The sequence below is a fragment of the Carettochelys insculpta genome, chromosome 18 (genome assembly GCF_033958435.1).
Source record: "Carettochelys insculpta isolate YL-2023 chromosome 18, ASM3395843v1, whole genome shotgun sequence".
NCBI lineage: Eukaryota > Metazoa > Chordata > Testudines > Carettochelyidae > Carettochelys > Carettochelys insculpta.
This window is the reverse complement of record NC_134154.1, coordinates 25,361,316-25,382,541: the sequence shown is the minus strand read 5'-3', so window position 1 is coordinate 25,382,541 and position 21,226 is coordinate 25,361,316. Positions and strand designations below refer to the sequence as shown.

The following is a 21,226-nucleotide window of genomic DNA, read 5'->3' as shown; positions in this document are numbered from 1 at the left end:
CAGGAAAGGAAGGGCAGAAAGAATCTGACAGTAATTGGGTAAATAGCAGTTACACAGTAGCTTATGATTTTCTAAGCATTGTATAAGCTTTACTAAAAATTCCCACAACCCTGTGAGATAAGGAAACAAGCTCTGTCCCCTCTTTGCAGACAGGGACATTTGGCAACAGGTTAAGAAGTAACTTGCTGCAGGATAGTTATTTGGCAGCTTGAGGGTTGTTTAACTTTTCCAACACACATTGATTTCAGGTGGTGGCAAAACAGATCTGCCAGGGTTACATGACGATGGAGAGGGGCTCTAGGATGGAAGGAACTTTGGTCTCTGGAGGACAGGAGGGTCCTTCCAACATAGTAAAAGCTATTAATGAAGTTTGGCTTTCAATCACAACCAGCAAGAAATTTAAGCAAATACACAATTTGTCCTTGCCCTTTATCAAAGACTAGCAACTGCAAGCAGTATAAAAAGAGTTGTTAATCTGCCATTTTTACACTGCAAAAAGCAGTTGGGTAGCTGACCTTTCAACCTCACTTATAACTTCCATCACTACAGGGAGTTTACATCATGCTCTTGACACAGTTTGAGCTTTAGTTTGGGGTTTCATTGTATTTTCTAGTGTGCACTGTGAAGAATTAAGGTACAGAATGAGGACAACTATTTTAACTGCTAATAAAATTAGCCTCTGTTCCCTAAACTAGCAACAAATCAGAGGTTTCAGGAGCACAAGGTTATAAAAACAGCTCACATTCTAAAATTAGACTGTTAATGAAGATTTTAATAGGCCAAGAATCCCCTTAGAATTGAGGCAAATATATTAAAATATTCTTTAAAATAATTCCATATCTACCCAAGGTACATTCATTAGGAAAATCACATACATGACGTGATCGATACAGTTCTAACATTATTATATGTGTCGATAGATGTAAGGATTGCTGCAGAATGTGGCTACTTTTTTTTTTTTTTTTTTTTGTATTTTAGATAATGAGCAAAGCTCTCAAAAAACAGGGCTCATATTCTTGGATGTTGACATTGTTTAACTGTAGGATATAAAATGGAGTCTAAATTAAGCTTTCCAGTTACCAATAAAGGAGATCCACAAGGAAATTCTTCTTGAAATCTGACCTGCATTCCTTTGAAAGACTGTTAACAGAAGCCTCACCCGATGACAATTTTCTGGCACTTGGATGCCAAAGATCTTACTTGGAAATAAGCAAAACTGCAATACAATTTTACTGCTCCATAACATCAATTAAGTTACTTAGGGGATCAGGGCTGGGCCAAAATGAAGTGAAAAGTACCAGCCGGGAGGAGCTGTTTTAGGCTACTAAAGGGTTTCAAAACTCTTAAGCATTCACAGCATTTTCCTCAGTTATTCAATAGCAAAGCTATATCTAAGGCAATGTGTTACTTGAGCCACAGGGGCCAAGTGGCAGGGCTACAATAACTCCAGGGTTCCTGGAGCCAGCTGCCCCAGGGCTTCTGCCACATGGAGCCAGTCAGCTGCCTGTCCCAATCTATGTGGCAACCCTGGACATAGAGGGGGCAGCCTCTCTGGACGCAACAGGATGGGCCAACTGCCCTGGAGCCTCCACCATGCAGAATGAGTCTGCGGCACGTCATGGCCCCCCATTGAGCAGCTGCCCCAGACCATATGGGGCAGGCTGGCTGCCCCAACCCCCAGAGTTTGGGGGTACAGGCGGCTGTCCCAAACTCTGACTCTACTGCTCTGGATAGTGGGGCCACCTGGACCCTTTTGCACCAGGCAGTCAGGAATCTGGAACCTCAGCACAGGAGCCAGCCTTCTGAAAAAACACAGCTAGGCTGCTGATCTAAGTGACAAAACAGACATGTTCTCCTGCAAGCACTCAACCATTCTGACCGGGCTGACTTCAGGTTTCTTGAGCCATGCAAACCTTGCTTTAGAGGAAAATGTTGCAATGCATGTTGCCAAAGCAGCTAGAGGATATAAGAGCAACTCTGATTACGGGGGATCTGAATGAGTCATTTGATGTAAAAGCACTCAGCTGAGCAGCTGCCAATTTAAAACACACAGCATATGCCTCCCACGTGCTCTCATCAGCTTTTAAACACACAATGCCTTTTTGGCTTTACTTCGGATTACAAGTATTAAAACATTCCCATATGATCTTCAAAGGAAAGGTCTGACATACAATTGGAAGATTTATCAGCCTACGCAGGTTAACCTTCAGAAGTTCCACAGAATTTCAGGCTTATTGCAAAAGAAGGAAATAAAATGGACAGATTGCAAAAAGAGCAATTTGGTTCTTGCTTGAAAGTGTTTATGGTTTGTTTTGGTAAAGAATTAATTTCATGCAGGAGTTGAAATCTACTCACCATCCACTGCTGGAGGACAAACAGATGAATTCTTCACAAACGCTAGAACCAGGATGGGTACAGATCACAGTCTGAAGAGCAGCTACCCGCGTATGATTTGTTTAGTTTAAATGTGGTGCACCTGGATTGCACAACATTTAGTGAAATGAACAATTCCAACCATCAATAAAAGGGACAGTAAGGCAGGCTACTTGCTCATTTTTCAATTACAAATTGAACCTCTCTAGTCTTTGGTCTGGCAATACCGTGACCCTGTTGCCAGACCAAAAGAGCCCACTGCCCAGGTGGCCAGCAGGTTGGCCAGGGCTGGGAGCAGACCTGGAATGGCAGTGAAGCTGGTGGCTGATGGCTCCTCTGGAGATCTCAAAGGTTGGCAGTAGAGGACAGCACTGACCTCCCATGAGTCCAGCAAATTTCCAGGTGCAGGACCAGTCAGGTCCTGAAGGTGAGAACTAGGGAGGTAATACCTGTGCTTTAGTGCAATTCAGTTGAAATTAGAGGAAAAAAAATTAACAGTTTTCCCCCACCCTCAAAACATAGCTACAGGATTGGAAAGAGGAGAACATTCATTACAGTTAGCTAGCTTTCTACGAGCAGGAAAAAAGCTATCCACACTTTATAAAGCTTACACCATTCTAAACATCCCAAAACTGGCTATGACATGTGTTATGGCAGAGTGCACGAAATTTCGTAAGGCAGGTGCATCACGATAGACTGTTGCATCTCAGGCTCCTCCATTTCAATAAAACAGTGAAATATGTTACTGCTTTTATGTCAGTGTATTCATATTTATAGATCAATTAATAAAGTTTTTACATTCTACAGACTTCTTTTCTTACATAGGTCCGAAGGGTTGTTTTGAATATAAACATAATAAAATTTCCATCAGCTTGGATTATATTAGACAGGATGGCGGAGCCTGCTGATTGCAGGGATGAAAAGTGGGGCCTGATGTAAAAAGTCTGCTGATGCCTGTGTTACAGGATTAAGTATCCTTTTTTTCCCCCATTAGTTACATTCACTGCTTTTGGGAACAAACTTATGTCATGTATTTTACATTTGTTATGCAGCATTAGTTAACAAATAGACTATTTCCTTTTGTGTGTGTCAAGCATTTACTCTAGAGCATAAAAAGTCCTAGTACAAAGAACAGTCTGCTTCTGAATAGTATACCAGACTTGAGCAACAGAATTACAGGGATATGCACAGCCCTGGACAGTGTGAACTCTAGCACCATTAGAAAGCTTTAAAGATGTATGTTTTAGCACGAAGCAAGTAAATCGAGACTGAAATACTAGGACAAGGATAGTTCTGTGGCACCTAGATTTTGCAAGAAACATTGTTTGTTTAATTTCAGTAGAGATTTACTTTTAATAAGAGATACTGCAGTGAAAATTTCCACTGAGAACCATTCAGTATTCTTTTAGGAGAAGACAGTCTCAGATACGACTTTCAATACGTAAAGCTAAATTTTAAGCGTAACATTTAAAGAACACCAAGACACCCAGACATTCTAATTTAAAATTTCTACTAGTGATGCATGTGAGAAGTTAATTTTTTTTAACTGACAGTGCCACACACAGGATGTGAAGTGCCGGTCGCTGCTGTTGCAACCCCCTTTAGTAATTTAAATAAAGCTGAACTCCATTTAGAAGTAAATGTTCACATAAAAATTTTAAGTGATTATAGGGCTTTGTATGGATTGGGTAAATTACTATAATTGTAACATTCTACGTGCAGAAGAATAGCACAAACTGGCTAGTTACAAAGCATCCTATACGTCAGGGGTGCCCGATATACCACCTCAACGTTTAAAGCTAGTGCAATACCTTACAGAAACCACAGATTAAATTGGTGGAAATGAGAGAGGAAAAATTACTCCTTTCACATATGGACAACTGACTCCTACAAGCTTCAAAAGAATTCACGCATGAGCCCAGTCAAAAGAATAAAGCCTTTCACAAAGGAATAAAAAACCGAAAAAACCTCTTGTATTTACATTTTATACCTAAGGATCAAGAACACTCATTATTGAGCACAATTTTGACATTTTAGTCCCAAGCATTTTATATTCTATACCAAGATTCAAGCTTCAGAAAGAAAAGACTGAACCACTTGTACAAATAACCTCCAGCATGGTTCAGTTCATTCTTCTAATTGATAAATAGGAAGCATCACTAATATGAACAAAATTGTGATGAAGAGAACTACTAAATGGCTTCAGACTCAATTGTTTTATAAAGAAGTCCAGTATGAGTACAAAAATTGCAGCTGATATTTTTGCTCCAGAGAACAATGGACCTCTTGGAACATTCAAGAACTGAAACCCATATCAGTTTAAGTAAAATCTTCACTGCATGCCAAACCATTGTTCTTGATCTGCCCATTGTGCTGCTTCACTGTCACTGCCTTCCAAATCCCCTTCTTCTCCACTTCCCTCCATGTCATCCACATCCTCCTCCTGGGTTGCATCTGTTGGACTCTCTTCCTTTTCCATTTTCTGCATTCCTTCTAAAGACTTCTGATCATTGGGATCCAAACTGGGGGGAGAAAGAGGGTTGTTCTTACCGCTAAGATAGCGAACATGAGAAATATGTACTTATCAAAACATCTCCATCTTGCACCCCCACTTGCTGTTTACTGCTACTTATATTTGAATTTAGCAAAGATGTTGAAACTTTATTTCAGACTGACGTTCTAACCATTTAGCAACAGGTGGAAAAGATGGCAAAACTACAACCAATTACGACATCTGTATACAAATTCTTGACCTTTGAGAATGCACTTGTCTGAATGCTATGAAACTTACGCAATTCTTGTAGGCCATATAAAGCATCAGAAGACAGATTAACACAATTTAAGCAACCAGCACTAAAAACACTGTTTTCCACAGAGGCAAAAATAGACAACCCACCTGACCTTGCAATTTGCTGTGGGTATAACAAGGTGCAGCATTCAAGACAGGTTTTTAACTTTTAAAAATGCAGAAAACAATTCTTTTTATTACTCTATATTACATCTCACTCTGAAACGTGCTACTTTTTATCAAGTTTGAAATAATTATTTTCTATTTCAGTCTGAGGTCCTGTTTTGTTGTATGAAGGAATGTTATTCGGTTAAACATCAATATAATTCTCTTCTACTAAATCTTTCTATTTATACATGACCTTCCAGCCTGATGGTGGAGGCCCAGGTGCTTTACAGAATATAAGAGAGTTAAAGAATTATTAAAAAAATAAATCCATGCCTTAATCTTATTGGCTCAGCAACTGACTGCCTGGTAACATCCTTAATGTTAACACAAGTTTAAGATAGTTAACTTTTGTCCTTGATACTCTGAATTGGGAATTTCGGTATATAAAAGAGCAAGTGTCTATACTAGTCTATCCCTCAGCAGTATGAAAAATCCCCCTCCCTCAGCACAGTAGTTAAGCTGAACTAGTAGCCCATGTACACAGTGTATACTGATGGAAGAACTGCTTATATCAGCAGTACATTTGTGCCACTGTAGCACTTCAGGTGCAGATAACCCCTAACTCACAGGCAGAGGATGCGCAGGGTGGAAGAACAAGGGCAGATACCCCAGCCAACACTTCTGTCCCCCAGAAGTGACTGAAGATGTGCTACTGAGCCATTTTACAGCAACCATACAATTCCCAGCTTCTAAGAAGCATACGGCAAACTCAAAGGTCTACAAGTTTTACCTCAAAGCAATACTGTACTGGTCCATGGCTTCTTGATATTCACTGACAGCAACAAGAAAGTCACCCAGTATTCGATGTAGAACACAGTCACTCTGATTAGCCAGTGCATTCCTCAACAAAGCAATTCCATCTTCATATTTCTGCTCTCTACCTGTTGGCAGGCAGAGCTACAGTTCTACCAAGGGTTTACAGAGAGCTTTCACAAAAGTAACTTGAAGGCTATTTAAAAATGTCATCACAATCCTCATCTTTATTCCTAAAACCATCTCTAGCTGGGGATAGTTATATCTTATGACCACTTAATTGTTGCCTGTTATATTTTTAATCAAATCAATGCATATATGATTATCTCGTAAATAACTAGTATAATTTCTTCTATCTGAAGTACAGAGTGTACCTCAAGTCCGGCACTATCGAGACCTGACCAGTGCCAAACAAGAGTATTTGTCGAGCCACAGGAGATCAATATTGTTTAGCTCCCAGGGTAGGGGGCAGGGGGGGGCGCAGAAATCAGCCCCAGGGACCAGATGCAGCACACCAAGCATCTCTCTCTGACCCACCCATCCGACTACCATGCATACTTACAGCCAGCAGCAGCAGTTGCCCCTCCCCCCACCATGTTCCGAGCATCTCCTAGGATTCTCCTGATAACTGTGCAGAAGGGGAGTGGATGGAGGTGAGAGGATAGCGATAAAGTCAGAGTGTTCCCCTGCCCCTGTACCCCATCTCTGCAGAGCATAGATCAGGGAGACAAGTACACACCAGAGCCGTATGGACAGTAAAGTGGTCAAGAGCACAGAGCAGGGGAGGGATTAGACAACAGAGTAAGACAGATTTCCCTTAAAGAGACACAGGGTGGCTACTCTCAGAAACTTACACAGCAGCCACCAGCACACACACTGTGTCACTGTCACACATGCCCAGTCTGTGCCCCACAGTTATTGTCACATATAGATTGCAGCACACACTCAGTCTCTTGCACCAATGTCTCCTGCACACTGGCTACGTCTACACTAGCCCAAAACTTCACAGTGGCTATGCAAATGGCCATTTCGAAGTTTACTAACAAAGCGCTGAAATACATATTCAGCGTCTCATTAGATTGCCGGCAGCCGCGGCACTTCAAAATTCACACAGCTCGCCGCTGTGCGGCTCCTTTTCGCAAGGACCCCGGCAACTTCAAAATCCACTTATTCCTATCTGCTGTTAGGAATAAAGGAATTTCGAAGTTGCCAGCGGTCCTTTCGAAAAGGAGCCCCGTTTGGACGTGATGTGTGGCGGTGAGCCACGTCAGTTTCGAAGTGCCCTGGCTGCTGGCATTCTAATGAGGCGCTGAATATGTATTTCAGCGCTTCATCAGTAAACTCTGAAATGGCCATTTGCATGGCCATTTTGAAGTTTTGGGCTAGTGTAGATGTAGCCACTATCTTTGTCTCTCTCTGTAGCCCCCAGCCCCAATCCTTCTGCCCCAGGCCCTCAACCAATACCAAAAATGCATGGAGTGGCCCCTCTGCGAAAATTATTGCCCACCTCAGTTTAGCAGCTTTACAAACACTTCCACTACTTACTGGGCTCTTAAGAGACGTTTAGGGGTAAATGAGTGCTAAAGAGCAGCACAGAACACTGAGAGCCAGGGCTGCTGACTGCAAACAAGCTTTATGGGGCCACAGGAAACTTGGCCACACCCATAAGTAGACATCCAGCTAACTAAAATCATGCTGGACCACAGATGTTGCCAGATCAGACTGTGCTGGACTAGAGACGTTTAATCTTTACTACTAGAATGCCAATCACTGTAATATTAAAGAAATTCATATAACTATTTTTCTTTTACACAGAACCAAATGGTCGTTGGCTGTAATACTTGTATAGCATTTTTCATATGACTTTGTAGAACACTCACTTTCATGTAAGAAAATTATTCAAATAAAATGGACAAGAAAGAGACATTTCAAAGAAAAGAAACTTACTAAGAAGCTCTGCTTTTTTTACCACAGCTTTAATGTAATCTGGTCTCTGTGTCAGTGCCTTATCTAATAAGGTTTTTGCTTTCTCTTGTGTGACAGGATCTTCAAGGCAGACTGTTGCTAACAGAGTAAGCGTCTGTGCATTTGCTCCCAGGGTTTTGTACACATTGTTAGCCATAACCATTGCTTCACGGATACTGTTGGATGCCAGGTAACAATCAATGAGACCTAGAGACCAAAAGGAAGATGTTAATGTGCACTCACCTTCTCAGCCAATAATATGCACTACAATGCCATCCAGCAATCTCAACCAAGGTTATATTCTTATTGTGCTAGACCCTGCACAGTCCTTGGCCCAAAAAGCTTATTGCCTCGTCTTTAGATAAAGAAAGCATGGGAGAAAATACTCTCATTGCCATTTTACAGAGGGAGAACTGTGTCTCAAAAGGTGAAGTGATTTGTAGTTACACAGAGAAGAATATTGGCATTCGAAAGGAGCTGTTATAGAAAGATTCTGAGAATAGGATGGATGCAGAAGGTCACCAACGAGGAATTATAATGAAAGATGCAGCTGAAAGACAACCTGCTGCAGAAGGTTATAAAACAGAAGCTACAACTATTTGGACATACATGCAGAATGAACGACGAACAAAAAATCAAGACCCTGGTATTCAGCACAACGGATGGTTTGAACAGGAGAGGCAGACTCCACAGAGAATGGATAGATGATATAGTAGATTGGTGCAGAACTAGTCTACAGAAACTAAGCCACTCCGCACTGGACAGGGAAAGATGGAAGGAAATAGAGTGGCATCAGACACCAACGGGAGCTGAGCCCATGGTTATTGATGATGATGATGAACTGTGTCTCAGAGGTGAAGTGATTTGTAGTTATGCAGAGAACCTTTGGCAGAGCTAGGAACTGAACGCATCTCTCAAGTAACATCCCAGATCTGCCAGCTAACCTAGTAGGTGAAATTGTATGGTAAGTATCCTTTAATCCTATGATAGCAAATGGGTGAGAAAGAGGCATCAGTTACCCCACAACCAATATGTATTGCAAAATATGCAGGTAGCTTTCTGTTCCCTCTACTTCTTCCTTAAATGCAGAAAAGTGAGACCATTCAAGCCCTTCCAAACATGGGCAATTATTAGATTGAAGGACAATTTCTGAACATGCAGCCCTCACTTTTACAGAAGAGGAGAACCTAGAAAATAGATTATTCTGCCTCAGTGTCCAGCATGAGCAGAACAATCTCAAGTTCAATATTCAGGGCTGAGGAAACCAGGACAATAAGATGTATACCCTCCATTCGGAGCCCATGAAAGGGAATTTTCAGTTTTTAATCTACTGATTTGGTCACAAGTAAATGACTTACATTGCACTAAACCACAGAGACAAAACAAATACTACAGACATACAATTAAAAGGTGTTCAGCTATCCAGTTTCACAACAGATTCTAGAAACTATCAGTGTATTTAATTAGGGCTCTTAGGCACTACAGTAATAAAAAAGTAACTGCACTGGGGTCAATCACTTATAACTGTGGATGCTGCTACCCTAGAACAGAAGACCATGTTTATACAGATCCATTTCTCAGATTATTAAATGTCATCACCTCTTCAGTAAACATCCATAAATATTTTAGAGACAGTAGGCTCTCTGAAATGCCAAAGAAGTAAGAAACTTTATATAAGCCAATACTTCTAACACAAGATACTTTATGTCCTATGTATGTTGTATTCTGGCATTTAAGCTTGTTTGTGACAATCATTTGCTCTGATCTCAGTATGTATGCTTCCTGCCTTCAGCTCATCACTTCTCTCACTGCAGGGCTAACCAGCAGGAAGCTAGTGGGAGTTGCGGGATGAGCAGCGTTTCATAGAGAAGTGACCAGAATTCAGCATACAAATTATTAGGTTTAAACCCACCTCACCTAAAAGTTCTATTAGCAATTACTAGATTAAGCAATTTGGAGGCCCATGTTTATTTTCAAGTCATAAGCGTAGCTGTTCTGATTTAAGTATTTGCATTTAAATTAAATTCTTCTTTCAAAATTTGCCAGTTTGCAGTCAGGCGCTTTAGCTTGTGGTATTTTTAACTTCTTTTGAAGAAAAGACTGAGGCCCTTGTAGATTTATTACAAAAATCCACTGAATCACCTAAGACAATTCTAAACCATTCACTGATATGTAGAGATTTTGGTCAAATCAGCTTCTAGTATGGCAGACAGATCCATGTCTCCATGAATACCTACTACAAGACCTTATTTACTTGAAGTAGCTGAGATCTGTAAGAGCTCAGTAAGGATCTCTTATCTTCCATTCAACGTCTTCCGTAAAATTAGCAGAAAAGCAGCAATTAAGTTTTTTATTTCTTTGCTTTGTTATTGGAACTTCAGATAATGGCTGGTGCAAAAGAAGACTTCTACCACAAGATTTTGAGCATTAAACACACTTGTGAGTTTGCTATGATGAACAGAAATTTTTGGTGTGGAAAAACAGCTAGATACTGGCCGTGCAGAATGGGCTAACTGGATTGTTAGGGTGCCACTTTCATATCCATCTATAAACCAATATCCCTCTCCACAAACACATGACAAACAAACGCATCCATATATAAAAGGTGCACAATAATACACTTTAGATTAATATTAATGGTCACATTCGGCTTACAAGAAAAGCTTAACATCAGGCAAGGAATAAGGAAGGTTGAACGGAGAAATGCTCCCATCAATCTTCCCCATGTAGACAGGCTTGGAAGTCAATTTTAACTATGCTACTGGCGTTTCTAAAATTGTGTATCTGTAGTTGACTATTCCTAGTGTACACATAGCCCTAGAGTGAGTATCTACAACAAGTGGCATACTAACAACCCGTTTACAGGACTTGCATACAAGTTTAATAAGCATGCTTCTCAGTACAAATCCAGCTATTTTTGTTTAACAAGCATCCATTTAATATTTCCCCCTCCTGGCTGTTTGATCTACTTAGTGGATTGTGAAGTATCTTTAATTAACCCATTAGGGAGCAAGCAGTATTACTTCTAATGCAGGGAACTCTGGGAGCCATTTTATACTCTTTCTACAGCCTCAGCATCATTGTCCGACCAACATTGTACAGAACAGTCATTGTACTTTAACTTGCCTTCATAACAGTCAAGCCTGCAAGGCGCAAGGCGTATTGCTTCACGGAAATGTATAATCGCCTCTTGTACTCGTCCCATATTTCTAAGAGCAGCTCCTTTCAGCAGCAAAGCTTGAACACTATTACTGTTCAGCTGAATAGCTTTGGCTCCTAAGTACAAGGCGCGGGAGTATCGCTTACTGTAGAAACTGTGACACCTAAAAAAAAAAAAAGCAATAGGGATAAATGTGCACTGCCAAGAAACGTAACTGATGGATTTATAGAAAGCAGTTACTTTAAAATTATATTAATAAGAATCATTAGCCTTTGCAAAACTGGCATTTCAGGTACCTAGTTACTGCAACATTAGTTATCAGATAGACCCACCAACTCCAAAGTGTTTAAAATATCTTATTAGAAATATGTATTAAATCTTTCAACCCTTTTCTGACTGTATTTAAAGTTAGACCAAGAATTAAATGTTTAAACTAGAACAGTCGACTGCCAGGATAAGTTCAGCTTCCAAACTAGTACTCAAGCTCCTTAGATGGGTTAGCTAAGGAACATGGGGAGGTGAGGAAGTGAAAAGCAAATAAAAGTTACCCTGACACCACCCATGGCTCTGCATGCTGGTCAGAAATATTGAAAAGACGGCAGCCCAAGTTCTCCACATCCTCCAGTCGACCATCACGTGCCAGTAAGTAGCCATATACATCCATTCCTAAAATTGAAATAGTTTGGGATCAGTTTTATTGTTTGAGCTCACTAATTAAAATCCTTGCATGCTTTATGAAGATTTAATGATGAAATGGAACTTGACCAGAAGAGCCACTGATTTCCCAACACTTGTATCTTAGTTACTCCTAAATCATACATGCTTTGAGACTAAGTGTGAGTACTAGCTTCCACTTCAACCATAAAGGTAAGGGAGGAATCAAGAAAAACAGGCATAATATGAAAACATGAAGAATTCTAGGCAGTTTACAAGAAGACTGCTCACTTAGATGAAAAACAGAACATGCAAGCTTCTTACATCTTTTATTTTACAGCATGTCTGTCTGTGCTAAGTTTATTCAAGAACTCAAACTGTAAGAGCTATGAACACTAAATCCAGTGCACAGCTTCTTCTTACCCTAATTTAGACCAAGGTCAGGGTTTAGTTGCACCTGTAAAACTGGAAATACCTGAAATTCCAGCATTTCCCAGAATCTATAAAGGGCGGGGCCAGGAGGAGGAGGGAGGGGAAAGGGATGGGCACAGACAAGAGGGATGTGATACTGAGAGACGCCACTGGGAGCAGCTGCAGCACAAAGAGAGTACAATGGGGCTTGGGCTCTGCCATCTTGCATGCCACAGACTGGAAAAGTAGCTCTCCTGCTCCAAACCCTGAACCTGCCCGCCCCCCCCAGCTTTCCCAGAGAGCCTACAGACTGCAGTGGGGGCCAATCCCCAGTCTGCAGGCCATGGGATGGCTGTTGGGGGTGGTACAGCTGGAGAGGGGGCAGCCCCTGGAGCATGACCTCCCACAAGCTGGAGGGGAGATAGTCCCCAGACCCTGCCCTCCCAAGACAGCCAGCAGGCCACAGGGGGGTAAGTGGAGAGGGGCAGTTCCCCTGAAGCCTTGCCCTGCCCAGACAGTCTGCAGGCCGCAGAAGGAGAGGAGACAACTGAAGAGGGGAATAGCTCCCTGGAGCCTGGCTCCCCCCGAGACAGCCTGCAGACTGCTTGGGGCAGGGGACGGGCCTCTGGAGGCTGGGGCAGCCCCCAAAACTTGGTCCTACCCAGGTTGCCTGCAGGTTCCATGCAGAGAGGTCTGGCACAGGGGACAGTTGGAGGCAAACCCAGCTCCCACAGCCTGCCCCCTGGCCAAACAGCCTGCAGACCATGCACCCGCCCCAGAGCCTGGCCGCTCCCTAGACAGCCTGTACACTATAGGAGGCTGCTAGAGGAGTCCAGTCCCACAGATCTAGCCTGCCCCTGCCCCAACAACTTACAGGCCTCAGAGGGCTGCTGGACACCATGAGACAGCCTCCAGGGGGCAATCTCCAGAGTTTCGCCCCCACTTCAGCCGCCTACAGCCATGGGAGGCGGGGTCTGCAGGAAGACGGGGCAGCCCCAAGAGCCTGGTTCTCCCCAGGCAGCCTGTAGGCTGCAGGAGGAGGGGAGGGGGCAGTCCCACCAAACAGGCTGCAGGATGGAGAGGGCTCCTGGAAGCTGGGGGTAGTCCCCAAAGCACTGCCCCCCAGACCAGTGCAGGGCCAGGGTGGGGGGGCAGTTGTAGGCCAGGATCAGCCTGCATCATTCTGTCCTGTGCTGAACCAGCTGCAAGACGGGGTGGCCACTACCCCAAACAAAAATTCCCCTGGAGAAGCTGCAGGCCTGCGGGCCAGCAGCAGGCTGGGGGCCTGTCTTTAGAGTGCTGCCTCTGCCCTGCTCCCCACCAGCCACATGCTGCATGTCAGGGGGAATAACTGCAGGCTGGGGCCAGCCCACAGTGTCCCAATCCTCCACCTAACGAGTATACAGCCCCGGATCCCTCCCTCCCAGGAGCAATTGCTGGATACGGAGCACAGCTCTGGGCCCCTCAGAAGGAGCTGCTGGCCTTGGAGAGCTGCCCTGACCCCATGGGAGGAGTTGCTGCCATAGCAGCATCACCCCCACTGCCACGTGAACCCCACTGCCCAGCCCCCTGGCCTGAGACCCTGTTCTAACTTCTGCACCACTCACCTTCCTTGACTTCTGCAACCCCACAGGCTACCTTGAGCCCCTACCTACCCTCTGCTCTAAGCCTCTCACCCCAAACCCTCAATCCAGACTTCAGTTTTCAACAATACTACCACTGGGGGAAAAAGCACATGCACATTTCATTTATTTTCAAAAAGTTACTTCAGTTAAAAAACCAACCAACAGCGAATACATCTGCTAGTAAATAAATAAATGTGTTCGTATTCTGTTCCTCTTTGGCTAGCCTGACGTACAGGCATGTACAGCTGAAGTACTGCAATTTGTTAATGAGATATAAGACAAATGCCCGCTTGAAATTTGGGCTGCCACCAAATGCTCTGCATATGGTCACAGACCACACCCCTGCTGTGCTTATGAATAGAACAGCTACATCAATGTTTTAGTCTTTAATGGGATGCGAACTTGTCGCATCTGTTGTGCTTGTGTCATTCGAGGGTTTGGCATGCTGGGGCAACTTTCCTTTGAGAATTTACAATTTCTTACCTTTTATCAGATAAGGATCCAGCATTTGTGCCTGCTCAAATTTCAGAATCGAATTTTTATTATCTCCAGCTCGGAAATACAGGTCTGCTAAGCTACCCAATAGATCCACATTATCCCTCAGTAAAGACTTTTTCTCTAACGAGCTTAAAGAGAAAAGAAATGTCATTTAATCTAGCACCTTGTTATGTATTGCATGAATGGTAAATGCTTTCTGGAGCTTTTTATTTCTCGCATACAATAATAATTTTCCAAATCTAATTGTCAGTCCTTTAAAGACCAACAAAAGCCTGTCTATGTCATCTATGTCATTACCAGTCTCTCACTCTTTATTATCTGATCACACACATCACTTGATGACATATATGCACATAACATTGTTCCTTGATGGGTGCCAATCTGAGAGACAGAGAGCTCTTAAGGACCCTCTACTGATGATATCTTACTACCAGCCCTGGAGTTCGATGCCAGAAATAAACAGATGCACCCCAGATAACCTTTCAAAGCATGATAAACTGTAAGTATTTCTTAAATACTGATGTTTCTTAGACCCATCCAGGGCTTCACAGATAAACACCAGCAACTTGAACTGCACCCAGAATCAAGGTAGTCAGTTCACACAATTAAATCCAGGCCATTTAGCAGATAGGCACCAGGATTCTAGGTCAGACGAACTTCCAATGCAGCTTCAAGTGAAACACAAATGCAAGACACACCCAAAAAGGAATTTAAAAAAAAAAAAAAACTTCATGCCCTCGTTAAGTTTACCTGCATTTGACTGAAACTCATAGCTTTTATAAGAGCATGTGAGCAAAGAAATTGCTCCAACAGTGCAGCATCATTAAGGGCCTCTCAGTTTCCATTCATTATCTAGAAATGTACAGTTAAGTCCAAAGTTTAAAAGAAGCTGTGGTGGTGGTTTCAGTTATAAAAACATCATAATTTAAGAAGCTTCTTTTCAATCCAGTAAATTCAAAACAAACATCTTCATGTTTTAAAATAAAACACTCTGCTGTAAGGGGACATGAGGTACATTCCCAGTCCCGTGCAAGAATGTATAGCCGTGGCAGAATTATTTACTTTAATCAAGGCTTTCTTCACAAAATAACCAGGTCCTGCACACATCTCAGATGTTATTTATCTACGTTCTGTGAGGCATAGGTACAATCCAAGACCAGCACAGAAAACCACTGAGTTTTGACAGTGTTAAGATTCTGACAAACTATCATTCAAATTGAAAGCAAATCTAAAAAACACTTATGCTATGTGTGTTAAAGTTTTCTAAACCAAGATTTTTCCCAAGTTAGGAAAAAGCTCTGTTCAACATCTGACAAATTCCAAGGAACATTTACAGATCATGACTGCATGGCCCTTCAACAGCACAAAATAGACATCAAGCTATGTCAGGCACCATACTTACATATTTCACACTACTATATGAAGCAGTGACAATTCACCATGATTCTTACCAGATAGTGTTGATTGCTCTCGTGTTATCTCCAGTGTGCACAAATGCATATGCCTTGATCCACACTGAAAGCCAGTCCAAGTTAGGGATGCTTTGAATAGCATTCATTGTCATGGAAGCCACCTCTGCCCCTTTTACTGAGAGTGACAGCAAACCTACTCAGAAAAATACACTAGTCAAATTCAAGTATCCGACAGAGTTTGTCATACAAATTAGTTTAAATATTTAAAGACAAAATTCCATGCTTCTGAATTCATACAAGCAGTTAACGACAATGCTCCCGTACAATCTGTACATTGCATGCAAATAAACTAACCTGTAAATATGTCTTACACATCTCACATTTCAGTGACAACACTGCTTGATATAATTTTTAAATTAGATACTTAGTGGGGGGAAAAAGTCTTTACCTAGTATGGCATCGAGTGCTAACGGACACTGTCTCAGCACTTCTTTGTAACTGGTAACAGATGAGCGTTCTTGACCTGCCTTCTTGTACAAATTTGCCAACATCATGTTAATCTGTAACCAAAAAGAAAATCTGATTGCAAGAGCAATCTAATCAAAAAGTATGAAAAGCAAAGTTGCTCAACAAAAATGTCACGGCTTCATTACCAAGCATAGCCCCAACTTCCCAGCTCTTTGGACAGAGAATATTCAAGCCCTGCTTCTTAAATCATCAATTCCAACAAAATGAGAAGTGTTTCTCATTTCTAATTAAGAAGAAAAGTGGAGATATTTTAATATTTTTACACCTGTGTAGTGCCAGATGGGCAATGTTTTCTGAAAAGACTTTCACATTCATTACAATAGCTTCTTTTTACTTGCTCTCTCTTCTTATTTATGGAAGTCTACCAGAGTAGTTGTCTTTGGGAGGTGGAGAGCAGATTTGCACTTAGATTCTGACTGAATTCACAGCTCAAGAAATGGCAGAATATGCTTGAGCAGGCATCCCCCCTCTCAGTGCAGCTAGCGATTGTGGTGCTTAAGTATTTTTGGTTTACTGGATTACACAGGATAGGAGGATTCTTTCTCCTTTCTTTAATTTCCTTCCGCTTCTGCGCAGCAAGTCTTCCTTATGGTGGAATACCACGTAGTTCCCACTCACTGACCAAAATGAGATGCTGCAAAACATACAAACCTCAGTAGCTGTCCATGAGGTGCTAATGGCCTACGGGATCACCTAGATGACAGAGCCAGCAAGCAAAGTCTCAGAAGGATTCAGTAAGACAAAGTCTGTGTCCTAAATATTTATCACTATGTAAAGCATCAAAAAGTGTGAGAAGACTCTTAAGAAAGAAGAGCTGTCAATGAAGAAACTCCCACTGGTAAAGTGACAATATATTTCAGCAGACAGGAATAAGGGGATTTTGAAATGTATGGGGTCCTTTCGAAAAGGACCCCTGTGTAGCTGCGTCAAGCCGTGTGTGTTTGAACGTGGCACTTTCAAAGCACCGTAGCTGGCAGCATGCTAATGAGTCGCTGAATATTCAATTCAGTGCATCATTAGTATTATTTATGTGGCCATTAGCACAGCCATTTCGAAGTTTTGGCTAAGCAAGGCCACAACCTTTTAAATATTAAAAGCACAAATGTCAAGATTTAATTTCTTTACATCTATAAGCTACATCTTCGTTCTTTGACGAAATATAGTCATACAATGCCAATCACACGTAAACTACTGTTTGTCACAAATCAATTCCAAAACCTACCTTGGGGGTTCTCTGTCTTGAAGGAATTCCATCGAGTATAGCAATAGCATCTTTGTCTTGCTTCAACATCGTGTAACATTCAGCCATCTTATATTTCACTTCAATTTCAGATGGCAAACACTAAAATAAAATTGAACACTAACATATAATCTCTTAAATACTGTTTTAACCATACGAAAAGCCTGAATTACTAAAATCTTATGAAAGATGTATTTTCATTAACTGTCAAGATATAAAAATGCAAAAATGACAGTAGATTACACTGTTATAAACTACTTTCTCACTTACTAAGGAAAACTACAGATTAAATAGGCATTCTCCCTGACATCTGAGACCAGTTTTAAATTTTGAAAAATGTGTCTGACCACTACTTTCTAAGAGAAAAACTTAACAGCCACAAAATTCAGGCTTCTTCGCTGTGGTAATTTTATATTCTAAATACTACAATATTAATCCACCAATACTGCATTTTACAGGGCGAATAAGGGTTATATGTGGTATACTAAATTCCATCCAAATACCTGACTTTGTGGAGTGGATGCAGCATTTCCAGTAGAGGGTCTTACTTTCGAAGTTTTACTTAATGCTTTCTTCTGCTGCAAAGCCATTGTATACTTACTTACAGCATTCCTATATTCCTTGTCATGGAAGAGGGAATCTGCATGATACACAAGAAGCTGGTACTTTTGAGATGGCGAGAACAACTCACTGAAAGAAATTTTTAAAAGATACAAGCTTAAATTGGCTGATTGCAGGATAGGAGCAAAATTGCTAATTCATAAATGTTCAGCATTAGTAACGAAGTCCCATAGCTGTGCCTGAAATTGGGAAGAACTAAGGGTATGTCTTCATTACAGGAAAGGGTGAACCTGCTATGGTCCATCTTCCAGAGTTTGGTTTAGCATGCCTAGTAGGGGCATGCTAAATCGAATGTATAGGGGCATCGATGCTCCTGCCCCTTGGTAGGAGCAAGGGAAATCAATAGGAGATTTTTTTCCCCCCATTGACCTTCTGCTGTGTGGACAGTGGCAAAAAACAATTTTAGATAAGATGACTGCAGCGATGCAATTCTTGTATCTGGATTTGTGCCTCTAAAAAATTATTTGACCTCCTAGTGTAGACCTGCCCTTAGAATGCAACAGTTGTACCCTTAAATAATAAGCTCAACTACAACCAAGTTCCATCTTAATAAATGCAAGTAATAGTCCCAAATAGAACATACCTGTTAATCATCTTACAATGGAAACTGCTACCCAACCTCTACAACAGGCAGATTTGAGAGCCAAGAAGTCAGATTTAGGACTGTATTTTAACTTTAATTAGTAACAATTACAAGTCACAAACTATACTAAACACAAATGATGCACAGTAGCTTAAGTGCCAGAAGATAACTATGTGCACTATCCTCATTGTCAACCGAAGGAGAATTATGTGAATGGCCTACCTGCAGCCTCTTAATTGCTCCTCCTCAGAAGTTCGGAAAAGGGCAACAATAATATTTAGGAGCAGGGGTGGGGGCAATAACTTCTAAGAGACCCATATGCATGGTGGCAGGAGTGGGGGAAAACTGTGGGATCCTGGAAGGTGTGCTACTTTTGGTGGAACAGCTGGGGCAGCCAGCCCTCAACACTGCCTGGACCATGTTATTAGGTCTCCCTTTACCTTCAGAAACAGGCAAAGCAGTGGCAACTTAAAGGGCCTGGGGCTCCAGTCACTGCAGTAGCAGCAGCCTGGGCCCCTTGAAACATTGGGCTCCAGGGCAATTACCCTCTTTGACCTTCTCCCAACCCTGCTGGTGTGCCTGATTAGGGGTACAGAACAGCTACCATATAAGGAAAGATTAAGTCAGACTTTTCAGCTTCAAAAAGACTGGGAATATGATTGAGGTCTATAAAATCATGACCCGTGTTGAGGAAGTGAATAAAGAAGAGTTATTTATACCGTCCCATAACACAAGAACTACAGATCACCAAACAAGAATAGGCAGCAAGTTTAAAACGAACAAAAACCAAATACTTCTTCACAAAACACACAGCCAATCTGTGCAACCCATTACAAAACGCATGTTGTGACTATGACAGAAAAACTCATGGCGGATGGGTCCGTCGATGGTGATTGGCCAGGATGGGAAGGAATGGTGTCCCCAGTCTGTTTGTCAGAAGCTGGGAATAATATGGAGATATACCCATCCCACAGAGCTGGGAGGGACCTTGAGAGGTGGTCGAGTCCAGTCCCCGGCACTCACAGCAGGACCTATCACCATCCCTGTTGACTGCCCTGTTCTATCCATTCACCCTGGGGCGCCTGGCACTGGCCAGTCAGGAGACACGATACTGGGCCAGATGGACCCCTGGTCTGATGCGATGTGGCCGTTCTTATATTATTAACTGCAGCCCCAATCTACTACCCTGCAACGCTCTCCCGCCGGGGCCACAAATATTCCACCCCCACCTAAGGACACATAGGACCGTCCCCTCCCATCATGTCATTGATCTTCCGCCCCCCTCCAACCAGGGAGCCTCCTCCCGGGCCAGCCCCCGAGCCACAGCCACATCCCCGCGACGGGCCAGTCCCAGCCTCAGCCCCGAAGCCCCGCTCTCTCGCTGCCCCTATACCCCCAGCTCTCTTCCCGCGGCACTCACGGGTTGTTGCCGCTCATGGTGAGCAGGAGCCCGCTGAGGAGCCGCACGTTGGAGTGGAGCCCCGCAGCTGCCATCTCCCGCACATGCTCCACCACGCTCATCCTGCAGCCCGGAGAGGCACGGGTAGAACCGGCCGGTGACGCGGTGGGAAGAGACAGCGGCTCCTCAGCCCGTAGCAACTCCAAAATGGCGCCACCTAAGGGGCCTCGCAGGCCGGGGTCCATAATTCTGCTCTAGGCCGCCGGAGCTTGTGCCTTAGTTTAAACACCTCTTCGCTGGAACCCCACGTAAGTCCACCCAGGTGCCAGCATTGCCTCTCCCCTCCCCACTCCGGAAATCTGGGCTGCTGAAGGTATAGGATACAAAGCGATGACATTTTTCCAGCAGGCAATAAAGTAGACGCCCTCGGAGTTGATCCACTCTACGCATGCGCGACGGCAGTAGGCCTCCATGTATCAAGCGAGGCCGGAGGTAGCTGTTTCCTGTTGGAGTACGTGGGCTGGCGCCGTTGCTAGGAGGCGAGCAGGGCGCTCGCTGTCGTTAAGGCCTCCTATGAGTGTTGCAGCAAATGGAGAAAAAAAGTAACAGCGGAATGATTGCGGTGTCTGTTCACACACAGGGTCAGGCGTGTAACTGTTTCATGACATGTAACATCATCCCTGCTTTGAGGCCCTGGTTTTGTTGGCTTTTCTGACCTTTTGCTCAGCGATGCACTGCTATGGACTCACCCATCTCATAGAACTGGAAGGGACCTCAGGAGGTCATCGAGTCCAGTCCCGTGCCCTCTTGGCAGGGCCAAGCACCGTCCCTGACTAAACACACTACAACATAAGCCTCCTTATTTTGTCCCCTCCGGCCCCGCAACTCTCATGAAATCCATGGGGACGTGAGCTGGCTCTGTAAGAGGTGCAGGATTAATATACCGCACTTGGATCAGAGATGAAGAGATTAACAAATTCCATGTTACCACATAAGAAAAGGACAATTCAGTTTGTAGAGCGTGTGCATGCTTCCCAGATGGCACAAT

At 43.0% G+C, this 21,226-nt stretch overlaps 1 protein-coding gene across 2 annotated transcripts; it reads right to left on the bottom strand.

The window, feature by feature from the left end:
* Window positions 1-748: 748 nt before the first annotated feature.
* Window positions 749-20,398, bottom strand: ANAPC7 (anaphase promoting complex subunit 7). Of its 2 annotated transcripts, none has more exons than XM_075012736.1 (11): window positions 20,200-20,398; window positions 18,079-18,265; window positions 17,558-17,677; window positions 16,256-16,367; window positions 15,847-16,000; window positions 14,381-14,523; window positions 11,756-11,873; window positions 11,174-11,370; window positions 8,030-8,254; window positions 6,060-6,210; window positions 749-4,895 (listed from the first exon to the last, which is right to left on the bottom strand). In XM_075012736.1, exons 1-11 carry the CDS (start codon window positions 20,298-20,300, stop codon window positions 4,706-4,708), a joined length of 1,698 nt encoding a protein of 565 aa, XP_074868837.1. In that variant the 5' UTR covers window positions 20,301-20,398; the 3' UTR covers window positions 749-4,705. The 2 variants fall into 2 exon arrangements, with proteins under 2 accessions (XP_074868837.1, XP_074868838.1); XM_075012737.1 differs by having other exon boundaries at window positions 18,079-18,215; window positions 20,200-20,333.
* Between the last annotated feature and the right edge of the window lie 828 nt (window positions 20,399-21,226).